The sequence below is a fragment of the Bipolaris maydis genome (genome assembly GCF_028858645.1).
Source record: "Bipolaris maydis strain C4 unplaced genomic scaffold PSV08scaffold_11, whole genome shotgun sequence".
NCBI lineage: Eukaryota > Fungi > Ascomycota > Dothideomycetes > Pleosporales > Pleosporaceae > Bipolaris > Bipolaris maydis.
The window spans coordinates 1,047,263-1,066,510 of record NW_027093867.1 but is presented as its reverse complement, the minus strand read 5'-3'; the positions used below and the strand labels follow the sequence as shown (position 1 = coordinate 1,066,510).

The window sequence follows — 19,248 nt, the reverse complement described above, 5'->3', positions numbered from 1 at the left end:
CTAATGAGACGACATAAGATATACGCCGTGGGGCTACTACCAGCATAAGTAACCCAGAACATACGACACAGAGTACTGCCGTGGATGATGCAATACCAAGACTCGATACCGCTGAACCCCTCAGTATGCATTTACTATTTCCGTCCATACAGCATCGATGCCCGCCTCGCGGGTCAGTGCGTTGTGGCGCCTTTTTTTTTATCTGTACGCGGTCAATATAGGATGTGGTGGTGCCAAGCACGCGCACGTGCCATGACCCGTATCTTCCACCCCTCGAGGGTAGGTTTACGCGACAAGGGTCTCTCTTGGATTGGCTAGAGAATAGGATGACAAGTGGGTGCGATGCATGGGGCCCTGCACTCCACACAACATGTCTATCTTGCATGAACCAAGCCTATCAAACGGCAATCTATTTTCTTGGCTCTGACTGCTTGTTCTACCGTGGATGCCTGGATTCAAGTCGTACGAAAACATGTGCATGTGCCTGATCTTGCGCAACCCGCTGCTGGCCCGTCTACTGCGTACATGCCGTTGGATACCTCTTGTCAGCACTGTCACCGTGGTCTGCCTGGCCTATCAGCTTCCGCTTGGCACTCCGCTCTCCTCCGCTGACACGGCTGGGCCTGCATGTGGAATGGGCTGCCAAACGTCAGTCAGTCAGTATTCGGCGGATGTTTTGCCAAGCATCGGCTCTGAAACAGGCCACGGGATCGGAAACACGCTAAGTGCCATTGTTCTAGACGCGAACCCACTGTGGTCAACGTGGGGCGGCGCTAGCGGCCGGACTAGCGTGCCGGCTCTGATCCAGGAGTCGCGCGCCTGCCTAACCGAGAAACCCAAGCAGCCACCCCTTTGGGCCTCATCGCTGCACACTCGTCCAGTTGCTTGCAGACGGCGTCTTAGCAGCTCCAAATAACTCAATCGTGCTCAAGGGCATTGTAAATCTTCCATACATGCCAATAACAAAGCGACTACATAAGGCGTTTGATGTATGCTCACGCGTATGTCCACTGCTCATCCTATTCCTCTATCCCTCGCTGTGCTCGAGGTTGCCCAATCTCTTTCCCCTGCCATCACACACACCCATGCGCGCGCATACCAAGGGCGTTGAACACCATGCGGAGAGGCTCGGTGATGCTGTGCAATACCGTCGTGCAACCCGGATCCGCTCGGCCAGGTTGCTGCTAAGTGGTTGTAATGCGTGATCCCCGTCATCTCCTAGCATCAAACGTTGCACGTATGGGAAAAATGCTTGGGCAAGTCCTCGCCCCACGAAACAAAACTGACTGGTGGAAAACAACATCACCTGTTTCTTCTCGTACAGGCAAGCCTAGATGGGACAGATGGGTCCATCAAGCCTCGTAAACGCCTCGTTCCGCAGTCTGCTCGGCGACGCATAGACGTTTGGAGGTGGATGTAACGGCTTACACTATCTTCACAAAGGACAGGCGCCCCGAACGCCAAGTAACCGAACGCCAGGAAGGCTGTTTGAAACAGTGACGGGCCTGGCATTTTCTGCTGCCAGACCCACGCCCCCGGTGACCCAGTTCCGCTAAACAGACGCCAAGATACCGAACACCACTACAATCACCTCCCACGGCCCATGTTTTCATTTCGCTTCGCCACAGACAAGCGGGCACGGCGGGTCGAGATTGCCGCCAAGGAAACAAAACCTCATGCGCCTCAGGCACTATGGTAAAGAAGTGCTCGACACCGAGGGGCGGGTTGGAGTGCATTAGCACTGAAAAGAGTTAGTGACCATGACTGAGGCGTTGAACAGAGCCAAGTGACGGGATACATAAGAAGTCGTGTAGAACGTCCCTGAAGCCTCACCAGCACTTCACTGCCAACCTTCTTTCGCTTTTTCACAGTCTTTCGCTACTGCATTCGTTTCTCAAGGCTAGTCCTTCCATTCAATCCTTTTTCACTTTCCAGTCCAAGTTCAAACAACGACAAACACCAACCTCAATCTCAACCTCAACTCGACATGAAGCTTTCACTCCTCACCGCTGCTGCCATTGCGCAGATCGCCTCCGCCCATTACTTCTTTGAGCGTCTTATCATCGATGGCAAGGAGACTAAGCCTTACGAGTTCGTTCGTGAGAACACTCGTGCTATCAAGTACAACCCTACCAAGTGGAAGAACCCTCTCGACAACATCACCCCCGATGACACCGACTTCCGCTGCAACAAGGGTGCTTTCTCCTCTGCCAGCCGCACCGGCGTCGCTGAGGTCGCGCCTGGAACCAAGCTGGCCATGAAGCTCGGTGTCGGCGCCACCATGCAGCACCCAGGCCCAGGCCATGTTCACATGTCTCTGGCTCCCGGCTCCGTCAAGGAGTACGAGGGTGATGGTGACTGGTTCCTGATCAAGCAAGTCGGTCTCTGCACCAAGGGAGATATCAAGAAGGACGCCTGGTGCACCTGGGACAAGAACAACATTGAATTCGAGATCCCCCTCAATACCCCACCTGGTGAATACCTCGTCCGTTCCCAGCACGTCGGTGTCCACGGTGCCCACGACGGCCAGGCTGAGTTCTACTACGGCTGCGCCCAGATCAAGGTCACCGGCAACGGCACCGGCGTCCCAGGCCCCATGATCAAATTCCCCGGTGGCTACAAGAAGACTGATCCCTCCTGGAACTTCAGCGTCTGGGGCGGATACAAGGACTTCCCCTTCCCCTCGCAGACTGTCTGGACCGGCGAGAACAGCGGCGGTGCTCAGTCTCCTGCTCAGTCCCCCGCTGCCTCGCCTTCTCCTTCTCCCTCTGCTGCCGCCTCCAACCCCCAGCCTTCTCAGTCCGCTACCCCTGTTGAGCAGCCCGCCGGTGTCCCGGTTACCCAGCCCAGCAGCGCCCCTGTTGAGCAGGCTCCTTCCGATGACTACCCCACTGAGGAGGCCCCCAAGCCTACTCCTGCTACCCCATCCCCTGCTACTCCTGCCACCAGCAAGCGTCCTTGCAGCGGTGGCAAGAAGTCTAGGCGCGGTAGCCGTGCTTTCCGCCAGTCTCTCCGCAAGTAAATAAAAAAAAATCTGGAATGATTTTCTGAAATTCTTCGAAGAATCTCCGCGTTTGAATGTTGAAACGATAGGACGGGTTTTGTGGCTTCTGGAATTTCGAAGAAAAAACAAATATGCATGGTTGGAACACTCTTTTTGATTGTGGTCTGGCCTGATTCTACTTCTTTTTTGGGTTTGCATATAAGTATTATACCTTCTTAGGCAGCGGTGCTGCGCTTGTATATATTAAGAAATACAAAAGCCTCATTGACTTTTTGAAAAAAATATTTGACTTTATTTGCACATGACACTTTCAGACGTGAGATGAAGAAAACTTTTGTTTGTTTTTGGATAATTCATAGCAGACTTGATAATCATGATCTTAAACGCCACTTACCTATTATTATTATTATTATTATTATTAATTAACGTCCTGTCTCAGCTGGTAGGCTATATAAGACGTGCAGGCTAGGCCTACAGGTAACTACGTAGTGCTATCAATTTGGTGTAGGTGGGGGAGGGGGCTATCTAAATCGAGGTGAGGCTCGTAGCCTAGTGTGGAGGAGGGTAGTAGGAGGTCTTGCGGGTGATAGGAGAGGTAGGCTGGGTGTAGGGCGAAGGCACCTAGTGTAGGTGTTGTCCTAGTTATCGAGGTTTCCTTTATACCAGGCCTGCGTTGCAGCCCTAGTTTCCTTAATAAAGGTAATAGTAGCCTGTACGCCTATTGTAGTATCTAGTAAGAAAGCTAGCGATAGGGGATCCTTTGTAGTTTCTTGCATCTTCTTCCTAGCCTCCTTGTATAGCGTGCAGCTAAGGAGGATATGTGCAGGGTCTTGGGTAGCTCTATAGTTGCAGGGGCAAGCTTTAGAGTCTACTTTTCCTCGCTTGAATAGGAAGTCTCGTAGATAGCAGTGACCTAACTTAAGCTGATAGAAGGCGCTAGAGGCTTCTCTACTAGTAGGAGGAGTAGCAATCTGCTTTCTAGTCTTCCACTTGTACCTTGCGGCGTAAGTAGTAGGATTTAGAGTAATAGCTTTTCTCCCGTATTGTCCTAGATAGCTAAGCCACTCTCGCTCGCCTAGCTGCTTTATTCGTGTGCCTATTACAGCTAGGCTCGTCCTGCTAGAGCTAGGATCTAGCTTTGTCGCCTCCTTTGCTAGCGCGTCTGCTCTCTCGTTTCCTATAACGCCCTGGTGTCCTGGTACCCACTGTATGGTAGGTAATATGCCTTTTTCTTGTAGCTTTTCTGCTGCTATAGTGCATCTGAGTTGCCACTCTTGCCCTGGGTAGTCAGAAGCAGTCTTTAGTCTGAGTATTGCAGCCTGGTTATCTGCATATATTCTAACTTCAAGGTAGTCGTCTGCTAGGTCAACAGCCTTTTCTAGGCCTAGGGTAATACCTTCTAGTTCTCCGTTGTAGACTAGCTGGTTGTATCCTATATTAGCCTTTTCTTGAGCTATAAGGCTAGCTCCTTTGTAGAGGGCTACTCCTACTCCTACTCCTTTGCCTTTGCTTGACGCCACTTACCTAAACCCCCCTTTTTTTTTTAATTCTGAGACAATTTCTTAGTGACTTGAACGGACCCAGATGTAAAACATTTGCTCGAAACATGTCCACTGTTTCCCCCTTACAACTTGCGACTGCGTGAGACTCTGGAAGAAGGCGAAGATTCTAGTAGACCGCCCTGGCTCCTCAAGCGCCTCGACGACGGCGAAGACTCAGAACAGCCCTGGCTCTTCCACTTCCTCGAACACGCCGAACCACCCTGTCTCCCCGACTTCCTCAACGAGGGCAAAGACTCTGCACCCGCATATTCAACCCCCTCCATCAACTCTCCCTCATCCTCTTCCACCCCCTCCTCCATGTTCTCGCCATCATCATCCTCACTCCCCTCTCCCTCCCCCGCGTGCCTAACCCCCTCCCTCAACTTCCACTCCCTCTCCCTCTCCCCCCTCCCCCTCCTCTTCCTCCTCCTCGTCTCCACCCCCCTAATCCGCGCCTCCGCCACCCTGACATCCGCCTCATCCGCCCACGGCCCCGCCTTGATCTCCGCCCTGCTCTTCCCCATCCACCACTGCGCATCATGAACACCGGTTATGGCGCCTTCTTGCACCCAGTCCGGGCGCGGGATGCCTAGTTCGTAGCATTCGCGGGTCGGGGAGATGGAGATGAGGGTGCCGTGGGCGCGCAGGAGGGCGAGGGCTGGGAGGTGCGTGGCGGATTGCGGGCACAGGGTGAAGCGGGTTGTTTGGGTTATGGGCTGGTTGAGGGAGCGCTGGGTGCGCGTGTAGGATAGGCCGGCGTGGATGCGGGCTAGGAGGGCCGCTTGGTCGGAGGGGGTTTCTGGCACGGTTGGGCATGGGAATGGGGATGAAGGGACGGAGGAGAGTGAGGAGTCGGTGTCCGAGTCGGAATATATAGGTTGGAACTCGTACTTGGTGCGCTTGGTTGAGGGTGGCGAAGGAAGTCGAAGCCTGCTGGGTTGCGGTGAAGTGTCGTCATCTCGCAGTGGACGTATACTTGGTGGCGAGGGCATTCGTAGCCTCTCGGGTTGGGTTGGCGTGAGGCGCTGCTCAAGTGAGAGAGAGAATAGCTGGTCAACCCCGTCGCGGTCTTCAGGTCCATACGCCATGGCTGTGGTTGTGCGAGGTGGTTTCTTAGGCCAGTAAGATATCGTACTGGGATGAGAAAAGGTAATTGGGTTGTAGATGTGGGGATTGCATTTGGGGGTGATATGAAGTTGGTGATATAGAAGGAGAACATGGGAAAACAGTATACTTTGTGTAATCTTGTGGAGCACTGTTGTGAACGTAGCGTTTGCTTCACTATGTTGATACCTAAAGCAGTTTAGCGTTTGAAGTGAAACGGACTATCCAAGCTTTAAGCATATGTATGGTTTGTATACGTGACTGATTATGGGAGAAGGCAAGATATCACTAGTATTCCTACTATCTTTGATTTGAACGTGGACCAAATAAGTGGCCAGTTTGACACACTCAGGCTTCTCGTCTGGTGGATGTGAGAACACAAATAACCTAAGCAATTCCTTCTCATTGATAGCGGTGTGTACTTGAGTATCTGTCTTCAGCTTGTTGGTTATTCAAGAGGCTCTTTTATTCTTCGAGAGAACAACTTCTAATGTCTCTCACAATAGGGAGATAAACGCTATTGCCTGAGATTCAGGCAAGAGTTCTGTCTTCAAGCAACATGATTTTTGTTTACAGTTTCTGTTAACATAGAAAAGCCTCAAGGCCTTGTTCTAAAGCTCTCTATCTACAAGTTTGCATACTTGTATTCGAAATGTAGGCCTGCCTTACAGCGCTGTTGCTCATCTCATGTAAAGCCTTGTCTCTTACTAACCATTATCTGTCCTTTTGATATAACTGACTGTTAGATATTCCGTACAAGGTAATTCTATTAAACGCCTGCGTATCTACAATACTATAGAACGTTTGTTGTAGACAGAACCTAACGTTTAAAAGTTATTTGCCACAAGGCATCGTTAGACAAGGCTTGGCACGTCTATGCAATTTGCATATAAATCTGCTACTTAAGAACAACTATCTTAGTGCCTTGAGATGCGACATTAAAAAAACGGTTATGGTAGGTGATCAACGGGCTGCATGGTTGCACCTATGCAGCAGTGGATCTTATCAATAAGATGTGGCGCAGCACAACACACGTTACGACTACACTGCAGCTATTTAACCGCAGCAAGGCTACAGTCAGCCCAGACACCAGCAACCCCGCCGCCTACAAGATATCACTCTTCTCTCTAGTAGCTCTTCACTTGCACTTGTTTTGTCCGTCACTTGTATCTGAGTATGGATCCGCTCAGTATCACAGCCAGCATAATTGCAGTGCTCCAGCTCTCGGTGAAGGTCCTTGGATACTTCAACGACGTTAAAAATGCATCCAACGATCAGGCCAAGTGCGCAGTTGAGGCCTCGAACATACACAGTCTCCTTACTAAACTGAGGTTCCGCCTTGAGGAGGGAAAGGCCGATGCGCAGTGGTGCACCGCTGTCCGAGCCCTTGGAGTGGAGAATGGACCGCTCGACCAGGTTAAGCAAGCGCTGAAAACACTTCAGACCCACATGACAGATAGAGGTCGACTACGACAGGCGCTAGTGTGGAAGTTCAAGAAGGAGGAAATTGCAGGCATTTTGGACAGAATTGAGCGTTTGAAAACACTCATATTGATCGCGTTAGAGATGGACCACTTGTAAGTCTTTACGTAGCGCTATAATTTCACTTCACTTACACGTAGAAGCAAACTGTCTCAAGCCATTAAAGGCGATACTAACTTCATTCGAGCACGCGTATCAGCAATACAGTCTGGGGTTGACCAGATTCAGCAAGGTCAAGCCGATGCAAAGCACAATAAGATAGTGGAATGGATCTCGCCTATGAACTACCCCGCCCAGCAATCAGACATCATAAGCCGCAGACAGGAGGGGACGGGTCAGTGGTTTCTCGACGCGCCCGAGTTCGCAAGGTGGCTCGGTGAGCCGAAGGGCAGAATCTTCTGCCCAGGGATTCCTGGCGCCGGCAAGACGATGGTGGCCGCGATTGCGATCGACCACCTGTTACACTCTACGCAGAACAGATCGATAGGAGTTGCATACGTGTATTGCAACTACCAAGAGCAGAACGAGCAGAACGCCTCTAGCATGCTGGCAGCCATCGTCAAGCAGTTGGTGCAAAATCTACCGCCCGCGGCAAAGCCTGTAGAACTACTACACCAGAAGCATCACGTTCACGGCACGAAGCCAACAGTTGATGAGATCTTCAGCGCCCTCGAAGAAGTCGTTGGGGATTATTATATAGTCTATATCGTGATCGACGCTCTGGACGAATGTCGAGACAGCGACGGCACTCGGCGCCAGTTTCTAGCCAAACTCCGCGATCTTCAGGCGGGACATGACGTTCGCCTAATGGCAACCTCGCGTTCTATTTCAGAAATTATGAATTGGTTTAACGAAGGACTGAAGCTGGAGGTGCAAGCTAGTAAAGAGGATGTGAAGCGATTCGTGGCTGGCAGGATGTGTGAACTGCCAAAGTGTATTCAACGCGACCCTGAGCTACAGGAGGTCGTCCAAGAAAAGATCTCAGAGGCAGTAGACGGCATGTATGTTTATCCTAGCAAACCTGTGATATGACACGGACTTACACGTTCTCAGGTTTCTTCTTGCTCGCCTCCACACTGATTCGCTGCTAGACAAGAGAACGAAGAAGGACGTGAGGTTAACATTAGCTAAGCTGTCTAAAGGCTCAGCCGCACTCGATGACGCATACAAGAAGGCAATCCAACGCATCGAGGGCCAGTTAAGCGGAGATTACGAACTAGCCAAAACAGTGCTGTCATGGATCACGTATGCGAAACGGCCGCTTACTACGACAGAAATTTGCTGTGCTCTGGCAGTAGAGCCGAGCGATGCGGAGCTCGACCCCGAGAACGTACCTGATGTTGAGGACTTATTATCCGTGTGTGCTGGACTGGTCGTCGTTGACCAAGAAAGTGCTGTCATCCGTCTTGTACATTACACCACCCAAGAATACCTCGAGCGTATCCAAAATAAATGGAATCCTGGCGGTCAACTAAATATGGCCTCAACATGTCTCACATACCTATCATTCGACATATTCAAAACTGGGAGCTGCTCCTCTGACGAAGAATTCAAAGAGAGGCTTCGAAAAAGCCAATTCTTAGACTATGCTGCTAAACATTGGGGAGAGCATGCATCAGCAACGGAAGGTGAGATATGTAAGCTAGCCTGCTCATTTCTTTCCTGTAAAGAATTGGTTTCTTGCGCTGTCCAGGTACTCTTACGATCAAGATATACATATCAGGGGTATAGCCAGGAATATCCAAAGGACAGTACAGGATTGCATCTTGCAGCACGTTTCGGATTAGCTATTGTATTAGATGCACTGCTACTAAACCAAGTAGGAGAGACAGCACTGATATTAGAAAGAAGAGATAGCGAGGACCAGACTCCTCTATATCTTGCAGCACAACTTGGACATCAAAAAACGGTGAAGCTGCTGCTCGACAAGGGCGCCGAAGTTAATGCACAAGGCGGAGAATACGGCAACGCACTACAGGCAGCTGCAGCTAGGAACCATACAGCTATTGTCGAGCTCCTACTCAACAACGGCGCTGATGCCTCGCGACACGATAGCCAGGGAAAAAGCATCTTGCATTATGCTACCAACAGTGTGGATTGCAACCTTGGTTTGATCGACCTTCTGCTCTCACGAGGCGCTCCAGCAAACACGACCGATATCAACAACATGACACCACTGCTTTACTGCGTCAAGCACGGCCACAAATCTATAATAGAATTATTTCTTGACAATGGCTTGTCCATTGATGCCTGTGCTAATCGAAAGCCGTGGTCTCGGAACACTGTAAAGACCGATACCTTGTCTCGATCATCGGTTTCGGAGTCCGAGTCCGACATTTCGGGCACTTCAGCTGGCCTGACACCTCTACACTTTGCGGCCTTGACTGGAAATCTAGCCATGACCAAGTTCCTTCTGGAGCATGGTGCTGATCCGAACGCTTTGTCCCGATACAACGAGTCCCCGATGCATCTCACGTTGCGTAGAACCCTGTATGGACCAAGTTATGACGACGATTGGACCGACAAGGACTTCCGGATAGAAGGCCGTTGGGACCTCTTATTCATTGTTGAAGAAGAAGAAGAACAGGATGCAATTTCTGAGAATATAACAAAGCATCGCGAAGGTGTGCTTGATGCCCTACTCGCAGATACTCGGACCAGTCCAACCATAAGAGACTATCAACATAACTACCCTTTGCACTGCGTTATGTATCAAGAACCTGAAAGTATGTTGGTAATTCAGAAACTGGTATCCGGAGGAGCAAACCCGTTGGAAAGGAACTTGAAGCAGCAAAATGCACTGCACCTCGCTAGTCAAGCTGGCAACCACGACGCGGTTACTTTTCTAATTTCCCTAGGAGTTGATCCTGCCTTAACGGACAATGAAGGGCTCAATTCTCTTCACTACGCTGCACAAAGTGGAAACCATGAAACGATCGATGTCATTTTAGAAACTGCTCTGCCAACAACACCAAGCCTAGTGGCGTCGAAGGATAATCAAGGCAGAAACGCGCTCCACCACCTGGCTTCTACGAACTCTAGAGTTCCGCACGAGACAATCCAGTTGCTGCTCGACAAGGGAGTAGGCGGTTCAGAGTTAGACGCATCTGGCAACTCACCGTTGGCGAGCTACTTCAAACGACCACGTTTGGGTGCACTATATGTCGAAACCTGTCAATCATTGCTTTCGGTCAAAGGAAACGCTTTGTTTGTCGACAAAAATGGACAAAACCTAGGACACTTGGGCGCTTTGACTTTTAAATGCAAAGTTGAAGTTTTAGAGATGCTAAAGGAACACGGTGTCGATCTAATGCAGAGAGACTTGCAGGGTAAGACAATATTGCACTATTTTGCGATGGGCGGATTTCTTACCAAGCAATCTTTGCATTATCTTGTCCATGTTGTCGGTATTGAGATAGATGCAAAGGACGCGTTGGGAAAAACAGCGCTGCAACATGCAGCAGAGAAGGCACGGAAAGATTATCCCCGAGATATGTTCTGTCGTGGACGCTGGGATGAATGTGTGAAGCTATTGTCGGAACACGGTGCTAGTTCAACAGCTTCTAGAGCTATAGAGGGCTAGAAAAAGCTTTTCTTATTGTCCTTTCTATGCACTGTTTATCTTTTTAGATGTTTTTTAGTCGCCGCTTCTATTGTGTTGTAAACTATAGTTCAGCTCTTTAGTTTAGTATCTCCAACATCTTTTCTTACGCGATGGAATTGTCAAGTCACTATAACATAGTTTGGAGCGAGCGTGGGCTTAATCAGGACTGCCGCTGTCTCGCATAGGTTAAAGCGGAACAATGTACTGCATATACGATACTACATCTTTGACGAGTCACCGAGTCACCCTCGATTCAACAAGCTACGCACAAACATGGTCGAATCGCCAATCACCACCAATCATACAGTACATACTTCAAAAACACCACATTGCTCATCAACCTCGATCATAACTTCCTTACTACTATCATAATATATACAAGCCCCTCTTAACCCCCCAAAATTCTCATTACACCCCCAGATCCCCACTTCCTCGCACCCACCGCGCCTCTACAAACACGAATCCAACTCCTGGACAGCCTTGCATCCGTCCTTGCCAAGCGTGTAATCATCACAAAGCGTATTACACGACAGACCAGGCTTGACAAACACCCTACCCTGCTGACTCGGGTCGCCACCAGGAGTTCCATACCAGGGGAGACGGAACTGCTTGGTCGTGTCGCCAGCATCACAGTTGTCTGCGCCTATTCATTGCATTAGCACCTGCATATCCACACAAAAAAAATGAAACCGAACTTTGTGTGAGGTTGGGTTGTGACTTTGGTGCTGCTTTTCTTTTTTTGCACCAGCCAAGGCAAGGGGAGGGTGTGTCAGGAACAAGGGGGGGGGGGGGGAAGAGAGAGAAAGACGTACGATATCCAGCCCTGCAAGCACAGTAATACGGAGCAGGCGTGCTCGGATCATCATGGCCCCACACAAACGTGCAGGAAGTTGTGATGTCGCAGAGATTGTAGCCAGGGCGGTAGTCGCATTGTTGGCACACGGGTTCGCCGGCGTAGGCGAGGGACAGGAGGGAGAATAGAGCGATGGTGAGGGTCTTCATGATTACAAGTTATAATTGGTGATTTGAGCGAGTGTATGTGTGGAAAGAGGCAGGCTGGTAAGGATTTAGCGATGGATGGGTTGGGTGGAGATGTGTTGGCGGGGTGCTGGAGAAAGGTAGTTTATATATACGTGAGCGGATGGTATGACATCCTACGAGAGGTCTATTTTAAGAGTAGATGTAGTCTATGGGTAAGTGAGCGGGTGAGGATTATCCCGCTGCATAGTCCAAGTTTGACTGACGGGGCCCGTGTATGGGTAGTGGAGTCGGAGGGGAAGCAAAGCTGACTTCGGACGTAGCGGCGTGTTTCTCGCATTCTTCGTATACTTTTGGTGCATTGATTTTCTTAGAAGGACTATTGAAAAAAAAACGATATTGTTCCGCTGCACGTGATGGACATATGGGGCTTGGAATCGCTTTGGGAGAGTTGTGGGGACTGTCTTGTGGCAAGCTCCAATCCAATAAATCACTACTATCATGTAATCAATTGTCACCATTCTGCCAAAACTTCCCATTCATGACCTGCAGAAGGCAAGCAAGGAATTTCAAACCATCAAAGCATTGTGTTGCTCGTAACCAAAAGGAAACTAGCACAACAGGGTCCAGTGACATAAAGTTTTGTTCCCAATAATAAGCTGACAGCTCTCTTTTTATCCTCCCGCTCAAACCCAAAAGCCTTAGCCGCACACCCCAGATTTCGCAATGGTAAGTGGCGTTCTTGACCCAAGGAATTGACATCGTATTTCCGCGCCACGGCGCAAAGTACCAAATATCGATCGTTGTGGTGTAGACGAATAGGAGTTCCAGTAGTTGTGCTGACAAAGGCCATAGCTGTAGCTGAATCCGTCTTGATCATGGGATCTCGTGTTTCCCCGCCGTTCCCGGTCTGCCGGTCAGCCTGAAGTGTAAAAAACACGAGGTTAAACACAAAGTCTAAACGGCACAGATGGAGGAGTGGGGACTATTTTTAGCCAGCAAAATCACATGTATGCAAACAGGAAAAAGGTGGAGGTGGTGGTGATACGCACGTGACTTGAGAAAGCGAAAAAAAAAGGATGTTGTATTGAATGAATCGCTCAGCCATACGAATGGTGCTACAGCTGAGTTCCAAACGCCGGTCATGATAATAACTCCTCTATGCACTATTGGTATACAGAATGTCGTCAATTCATCACCTCTTGCCCTTCTTGAGCACTAGGCCCTTCCAGCCCTTGCTATCCTTGATGCGTCGGAGCGCCTTGCTTGCAATGGGATCCTTGGCCAAATCATCCAGGCAGGCCTTCTTCTCTTCTTCAGTCTCGTGCTCGTGAAACTCGCACCATTCCTTTTCCATCTTTGGCCGCTCACCTCTTGCTAGCATGGTGACCAGCTCGAATAGGAAAGCTTGTGGCAGGTGGCTTCGCAGAGGAATGGTGCGCTCATCATCACGATCGGGGTTCCAGTACACCGAGTACATATCGAGAAAGTACCTGCACAGTGGTGCGTCTGGAGGGAGACTCTCGTATGCGGCAATGACGTTGCTATGGTCGGGCATGACTTGCAGGATTTCGTCGTTTGTTTGCCATGCAAGAATGACGGCGCGGCTTAGTTTGGGAATCGAGTATTTGTGCGCGAAAACATAGAGCGATATGAAACGGCGCTCGAGGAATCCTTCCAAACTCCTCCATTTGTAGGGTCGTGAACAGCACGGACATAACGTCTCCTTGGGTATCTCGGGCTTCTCTGCAGGGTTGCGAGGGGGCAGTACTACTGGAGGCTTTTCAGCTTCAACCTCCCCCTGTACCTTCTCTGCGCTGGTTGTTGTTGGGCTGTTTGTTGCTTCGGCGGGTACTGATGCGCCATCTGCAGGTGTTTCATCGTCCAGAGCGATACCCCATGAGGCAGTATCTACATCGTCGCCTTCGCCTTGCTCTGTAGATGGAGCACTGGTGTTGTCGCTTCCATTGACGCTAATAGCATGTGTTGGAGGATGGACTTCCTTGCCACCTTCGATCAAGTGATGCGGGATAAATCCTGTGTAAAGCCAGAGCATAAATGCATCGAAGACGTCTGGACTAGTATCCTCTAGCTCAAGCGTTGAAGTAGAGGAGTTGTAAGGCGAGTTGCCCTTCTCTTCTAGGCATGTGTTGAAGTATGTCGAGCATCTCCTCAAAAGTTCGCGATGGCAGCTGAAAGACTCGGGATTTTCCTTTCCGCCAACTTTGACGGTGATGATAGTTTGGTCAAAGTTTCTGCATCTGGTTAGCCGTCGAGCCAGAAATGGTCCCGAGCTTCAGCGTAGCTTACCGGAAAGTGTGACCGAGCGTTGTTGCACCCTTGGAGTTCATGAAAGGCATTTTGATAAGATAATCTGGTTCATTCATCGCGGGCTCATTGTGGGTAGTCGCAATTATTATATTCCTACACGTATTGTGGCGCACCAGGAGCACTGAGAGGACCGTTTCAGCGACTGTACCAGCCCCATCTTGGCGTTGGATCTTGCAACGGTATAATGCTTGTAAGAGCTTTGGTTCAACGGGGTAAAAGGCTTAAGCGCAGAGTGGTATTGCTTGATTGAAACACGCTCACACAATAATAGCGAGTGACGGCTGGGTATTTCTCGGCGATCTTGGGGCAGGGTAGGGGTGGTTCGAAGACGTGCGGGAGAGGATGGGTTTGAGCGCGGTTTCACATTGCTTGGCGGGGGCGGGATGCCTCGACGCGCGCCTGGGTTGGCAAAGATGTGCCTCACCGTCGTACAGCACCAACGCTAGATGTGTCCCTTCTATGTCGTTTAAATTATTATTCCTGGCGCATAAGGGCGTTCGAGACAGGCATCAAATCCTGACGCGTGATAATGTGTGTGTGGACGCGTTGTTATCTTTGTGGGTTGCTGCGTCTGGACTGAGGATGTGTGTCCATAGTAGTAGTACTATCGCCATTGGCTACCTAGACCAACTTCGTCCATAATCAGACACAACCACCCACACTCAATCCATACACTGGAAGATACTCTATGTCTCTGAGGCTTTGCGAAGCGTACTGTTTCACTGTAGTCCTTGATACAGTAGTGCATGTACAATGCACCTGCCTCATCTTCGCAGCTCTGTGACTACACTAACCCGACTCGAAAGGTATGAGCCTAATGATCTTGCAGTAGCTCCACAGGTGGATACAGAGGCCTAGCGTTGATCAGTGAGTATTGTTCACAGGAGCAAGTGGAGCATGGCCAGGGGCCTAGGATAGACGAGAGTTTGAGGCTTCATGATGAGTTGCAGTTTACGGATGTGAAAAGGCTTCATCGCTCGCTCATCACCATTTTTAATTCGACATCTCACCCCATTCCCTCCACCACTCATACAGCGCAATACCGCCGGCCGTCTGCACGTCTGCGAAAATGATATTAGATTGTGGCTCACAACTGCACATACAGGTTTGAAAGAACTAGAACTTACTTAGACTTCTTGTCACGCCCACAGTCTTTATTTCCACGTTGCGGTCGATGACTGCAAGTACCTCGGCTGAGATACCTTCTTTCTCGCTCCCGAGCACGAGACAGCACTTCTTAGGCAGTGTTCCAATGTCTTGACGACGCACCACTTCAATCGTGTCGCCATCACTACCCAGATATGCGCCATCGACACCTTCATAACCCAAGATACCACTGCGATCCGTTTGTTCGATACCCACGACCTCATATCCTTGGCTCTTCGCCTCCAACAAGAATGCGGGAACATCCAGTTCTTTGAGTTCCTTGATGGCAAGGTGCTTCTCTGATCTTACGCTCGTAGCCTTGAAGTCTTTGTGCGCAACCTTCTTGAGATCGTCGATGTATAAAGCCTCCAGCCCAAAAGACTCGGATATACGTGAAAGACCTCCGAGGTTCGTAGGATTGTCAATCAGGGATGCGACAAGCATAACAGACGCGGGCCGCCGGTTTTGCATACTTGGTGGACCAGATGCTGGATGGAGGTTGTCTAGGTCGATACCAGCCTTGGTTTGTAGTGTGATCTGGCCGCTTGCATCTTCATTAGACACAGCTGAAGGAGCCGCGGTCGCTGGTTTATCACTGGTATTCTGTCTTCCTGGCGCAGTGCCCAACTGTATGATTGCGGGAGGAGAAGCGATATGCATCGCTTGATCGTCCGACTCAAGCTCTTCAAAATCTTTGTACGCAACCAACTCATCCTCTGGTGATTCAATTGAAAGGTACTGCCCCTGGAAAATACCGACCATGGTGAAGTCTGCTTCAATGTCGACCTTCAAGGTTCTTATCGTCCATGGCGAAGCACTGAACTTGTCGAGACGTCGGATAAAGGTATCCATAGCCAAGAGCGCAGGGTTCTCGACGACTGTCTTCCAACCCTTTTTGCTTGCGAGATCAAAGACCAGCGGAAATGCAAAGTTCGCCTCGTGGCGTATCTGAACTTTCGGACTTGCCGAGTATGCATTGAGCTGCATCATAAGCTGGGCAGTAAAGGCCTCAGACTCGTAGGATGCGACTAGAAGGCCAAGTTTGATCAAGCTGGCAATGTGCATAGGGCTGTACTCGTCCAGGTTCTGCAGCTGCTCGATAATTCTTGAAGACTTTCCTGGGAATTGACGATAAATGCGAGCTATGGTCCATTCGAGCAGATAGCGATAACGTGGCCATGATTCAAGTGTCAGAGCATGTGTGAGTCCATCGAGATATGCATCAGCATCCGAATCCCTGATGCAACGATGGCTTAATAAAAGAATTGCCTGTAACTGCAGAGTCTTTTTCCAGGGACTCTTAACAGCGACTGGCGGCTGTTGATCTTTCCAGGGTTGAAGCAAGTGATTGAGAATGCTCTTGGCAACATCTAACTGCCCTTCAGGGAATCGCCGTAGAATATCCAAGACAGCTGTGTATGCATGCCATTCTCGCAGTCCGTAATACGAGGTATACGTTCGATGTGGCAGGTATTGTTGCAGTCTTTCAGCGGCCACGACCTCGAACAAGAACTCTGGCTTAATGGATGCAGGATCGTTTACAAAGTCTAAGATGTAATCTTCAAAGGGAAGAATACCTGTGATGGAAGGATTTGCAAAAGCAGCTTTGCGAAGCGATTTTGCAAGCGCTGCAAGTACGTAGGACCTACCCTTGGATAACCTTGTGAGACGTGACATGGCTTTGGACAAAAGGTTTGTAAGGTCTGTCGCGGATTCTATGTCGTTTCTTTGCTGATGCGCGACACAAATGTGTACGCATGCTGGGTGGAACATCAGAGGTGGTAAGTGAACAGAAAATGGCCGAATGAAGTCGCGGATTTCGGCCTCTTCCCAAAGTGCTGCCAAGGCGGTATGCACCTCATCTGGATCGACAGAGTTGATGTCCATCTGATCGAGCAGCTTGGTCAAGGCCTTGCAGGCAGGCGCAAATCTCTGTCCCTGAATGCAGCTATGCTTTGACTCACGTAGTTCCTTCAAGAAAACCTGTAGTGACGAATGCGTAGCTTCATCCGAGTTGGTGACAGTCGTTGATTGATCCACTTGCTTTTCCAGGTTTTTACATCGAGCGCGTAGAGACTCCTCAGCCGGCATCATCTCAGAGCCCGAGTCAGGGCGGATAAGATCGCAAAGCTTTCGGCAATGAAGGGTATGTAAATCGTTTGCTACCTCAGGAAGGCCCGGAAGTCGTGCAAGGCTTAAGATTTGTGCAATATCGGCTGCTGCGAAGTCCGGGTGTCCTGACAGTGAATAATTGCTTTGTCGCACGGTGAGACCCGTTATGAGACCGTTCAGTAAATACAGTATCGCCGGTTGAAATAAGCGGCCGCGAGCGTTCATGATGAATCGAACTACACCTAATACGATGGCACGCCCATGGTGGTTATCCACGCCAATCTCTTGTGTGCTATCATCGTTCGATGGGACAAAACATGGAGTATCTTCAGTATCAGATGCGAATCGTGCGATAAGAGTAGCTAACGCCTCTCCATGGGCACAGGTAGTTTGCGTTCGGTTAGCAGTGAGCGTTGAAGTGAACAGGCTCCCATCTGTTGCCCATGGGAGGAATCCGTCGAAGAGAAAGTGTATGTGGCCACTGATATCACCGCGGCGCTATCGGAATATGGTTAGCATTTTGAAAAACAGCTTGTAATCAGATTATGTTGCGCGTCAGCACTGTTGAAGTTTGCTTACCTGGATGACAAAGTCCATGTACCAGCGGCCAATCATCTTCCTGACACTCTCCTGAATCAATGGATCAAGAGCTGCAGTGAGCAGAGTGGTCGTCATTGCCGGAGTGATTTTTGAAGGAAGAGCGTTTGAGTATCCAAGCAGTTTGGTCATTGACGAGAGAGAGTCTTCCACCTGCCCAGTGTAGCGATGCAGGACGATGGTCTCGAATAAGGTAGAGTAGAGATCATACTTTTCCCGGTCCACGCCACTTGTAGCATACTGCATTGTTGGAGTATCAATGCGATCAGTGGTGGCCAGAAAAGATTGTCGAATGATGCCGAGGCAGTACTTGCGCTGGTCTGCATGGCCTTTGACGAGACCGAGTCTCAGTTTTTTCCAGTATTGTTCTTCCCTTACGCATTCGAACTTGAGGCCATTGGATGCAGCCAGCGAAATCCACTGAAACCAAGTTCTGTAAATATTGCTTGATCTAGCAGCAAAACGCTTCGTATCAAGAGTGCTCAATTTGTTCCACAATGACTCATTGATTACACGGTCGGTTTTGATGGGCGAATTTCCCCTTTTGTTCTTCAACAATGAGAAGAAAGCGGATAAAACCTCGTGTGTAGCCTCGTCTAATCCATTGATACCCAGTAAATCCGATAGAAGACTAAGAGTATCGACATCGACCATGCGGTCCTCTGCTCCTGGCACCCAGAAACAGCATTTCAGAAAGTGCAGATACGTCTTTGCAGACTCGAGCTTTTCGGGGTTCCCAGAAGGGCCTTGTCTTGATCGGGCAATAGCATCATAAAGGCCAGTCTTGAGATGAGCTGCTACTAGCGATTCGCGGTTGAGACACAACTCTGCGACCTTATAAAGATGATCTGAGGATGATTCATCGGCTAGGCGGCTTAAAACGATGTCCCACAGTTGCCCGTGCTGCACGGTACTCGCGGATGCGGCATCAGATCCGTTGGTGGGTAGGAGTCGAAGGCAAATGTCGAGTGCGCTGATATCAATGCCATGGGGTGCGGCTTTGAGCTTGGCAAGGCTGGCGTCAAAGGCGGCCTGCCGGGTGTGCTCATCCAATAGGCTCAGCACTGCAGCCGTGGCCATGTTGGGCAGAAAGACCCGTCAGCGGAACCGTATAATGGGGAGAGCTGACGTTTCCTGCAGTGCGGTGTAACGCTGTTGTGGGATTTCTGTTGCCGTCGCAGGTAGAGGCGATGGGTCTGGCCAGTCACATCTCCTCTGGCGAATTTTTTAGTCGCTAGGTACGGCGTCTTCGCGCCCGACAACATCCAGCATGCCCGACGCTGAGAAAAGAGCGGTATCCAAATTTAGCTGTCATGGTCGGTGAGGATGCTCTGCCGTCCACTTTGGAT

At 50.0% G+C, this 19,248-nt stretch overlaps 6 protein-coding genes across 6 annotated transcripts; 2 read left to right on the top strand and 4 right to left on the bottom strand.

Moving 5' to 3' along the window:
- Positions 1–1,866: 1,866 nt before the first annotated feature.
- On the top strand, positions 1,867–3,022 carry PSV08DRAFT_227879 (glycosyl hydrolase family 61-domain-containing protein; the record flags this gene model as incomplete). The annotated part of the gene is made up of 1 exon (XM_014221953.2): positions 1,867–3,022. The coding sequence occupies exon 1, from the start codon at positions 1,988–1,990 to the stop codon at positions 3,020–3,022; it is 1,035 nt and encodes a 344-aa protein (XP_014077428.2). The 5' UTR covers positions 1,867–1,987.
- A 1,606-nt stretch (positions 3,023–4,628) lies between these two features.
- Positions 4,629–5,633, bottom strand: PSV08DRAFT_249821 (uncharacterized protein; the record flags this gene model as incomplete). The annotated part of the gene is made up of 1 exon (XM_066092393.1): positions 4,629–5,633. One exon carries the CDS (start codon positions 5,631–5,633, stop codon positions 4,629–4,631), a length of 1,005 nt encoding a protein of 334 aa, XP_065948711.1.
- Positions 5,634–6,825: 1,192 nt separating this feature from the next.
- On the top strand, positions 6,826–10,907 carry PSV08DRAFT_411378 (ankyrin repeat-containing domain protein; the record flags this gene model as incomplete). Its single annotated transcript, XM_014221955.1, has 4 exons — positions 6,826–7,226; positions 7,275–8,132; positions 8,185–8,759; positions 8,955–10,907. 4 exons carry the CDS (start codon positions 6,826–6,828, stop codon positions 10,712–10,714), a joined length of 3,594 nt encoding a protein of 1,197 aa, XP_014077430.1. The 3' UTR covers positions 10,715–10,907.
- Positions 10,908–10,981: 74 nt separating this feature from the next.
- Positions 10,982–11,869, bottom strand: PSV08DRAFT_9084 (uncharacterized protein). Its single transcript, XM_014221956.2, has 2 exons — positions 11,548–11,869; positions 10,982–11,378 (listed from the first exon to the last, which is right to left on the bottom strand). Exons 1-2 carry the CDS (start codon positions 11,735–11,737, stop codon positions 11,185–11,187), a joined length of 384 nt encoding a protein of 127 aa, XP_014077431.1. The 5' UTR covers positions 11,738–11,869; the 3' UTR covers positions 10,982–11,184.
- A 1,039-nt stretch (positions 11,870–12,908) lies between these two features.
- On the bottom strand, positions 12,909–14,234 carry PSV08DRAFT_411377 (uncharacterized protein; the record flags this gene model as incomplete). Its single annotated transcript, XM_014221957.2, has 2 exons — positions 14,024–14,234; positions 12,909–13,968 (listed from the first exon to the last, which is right to left on the bottom strand). The coding sequence occupies exons 1-2, from the start codon at positions 14,098–14,100 to the stop codon at positions 12,909–12,911; spliced, it is 1,137 nt and encodes a 378-aa protein (XP_014077432.2). The 5' UTR covers positions 14,101–14,234.
- An 803-nt stretch (positions 14,235–15,037) lies between these two features.
- On the bottom strand, positions 15,038–18,979 carry PSV08DRAFT_378632 (uncharacterized protein; the record flags this gene model as incomplete). The annotated part of the gene is made up of 3 exons (XM_014221958.1): positions 15,038–15,105; positions 15,172–17,800; positions 17,882–18,979. 3 exons carry the CDS (start codon positions 18,977–18,979, stop codon positions 15,038–15,040), a joined length of 3,795 nt encoding a protein of 1,264 aa, XP_014077433.1.
- Positions 18,980–19,248: the final 269 nt, after the last annotated feature.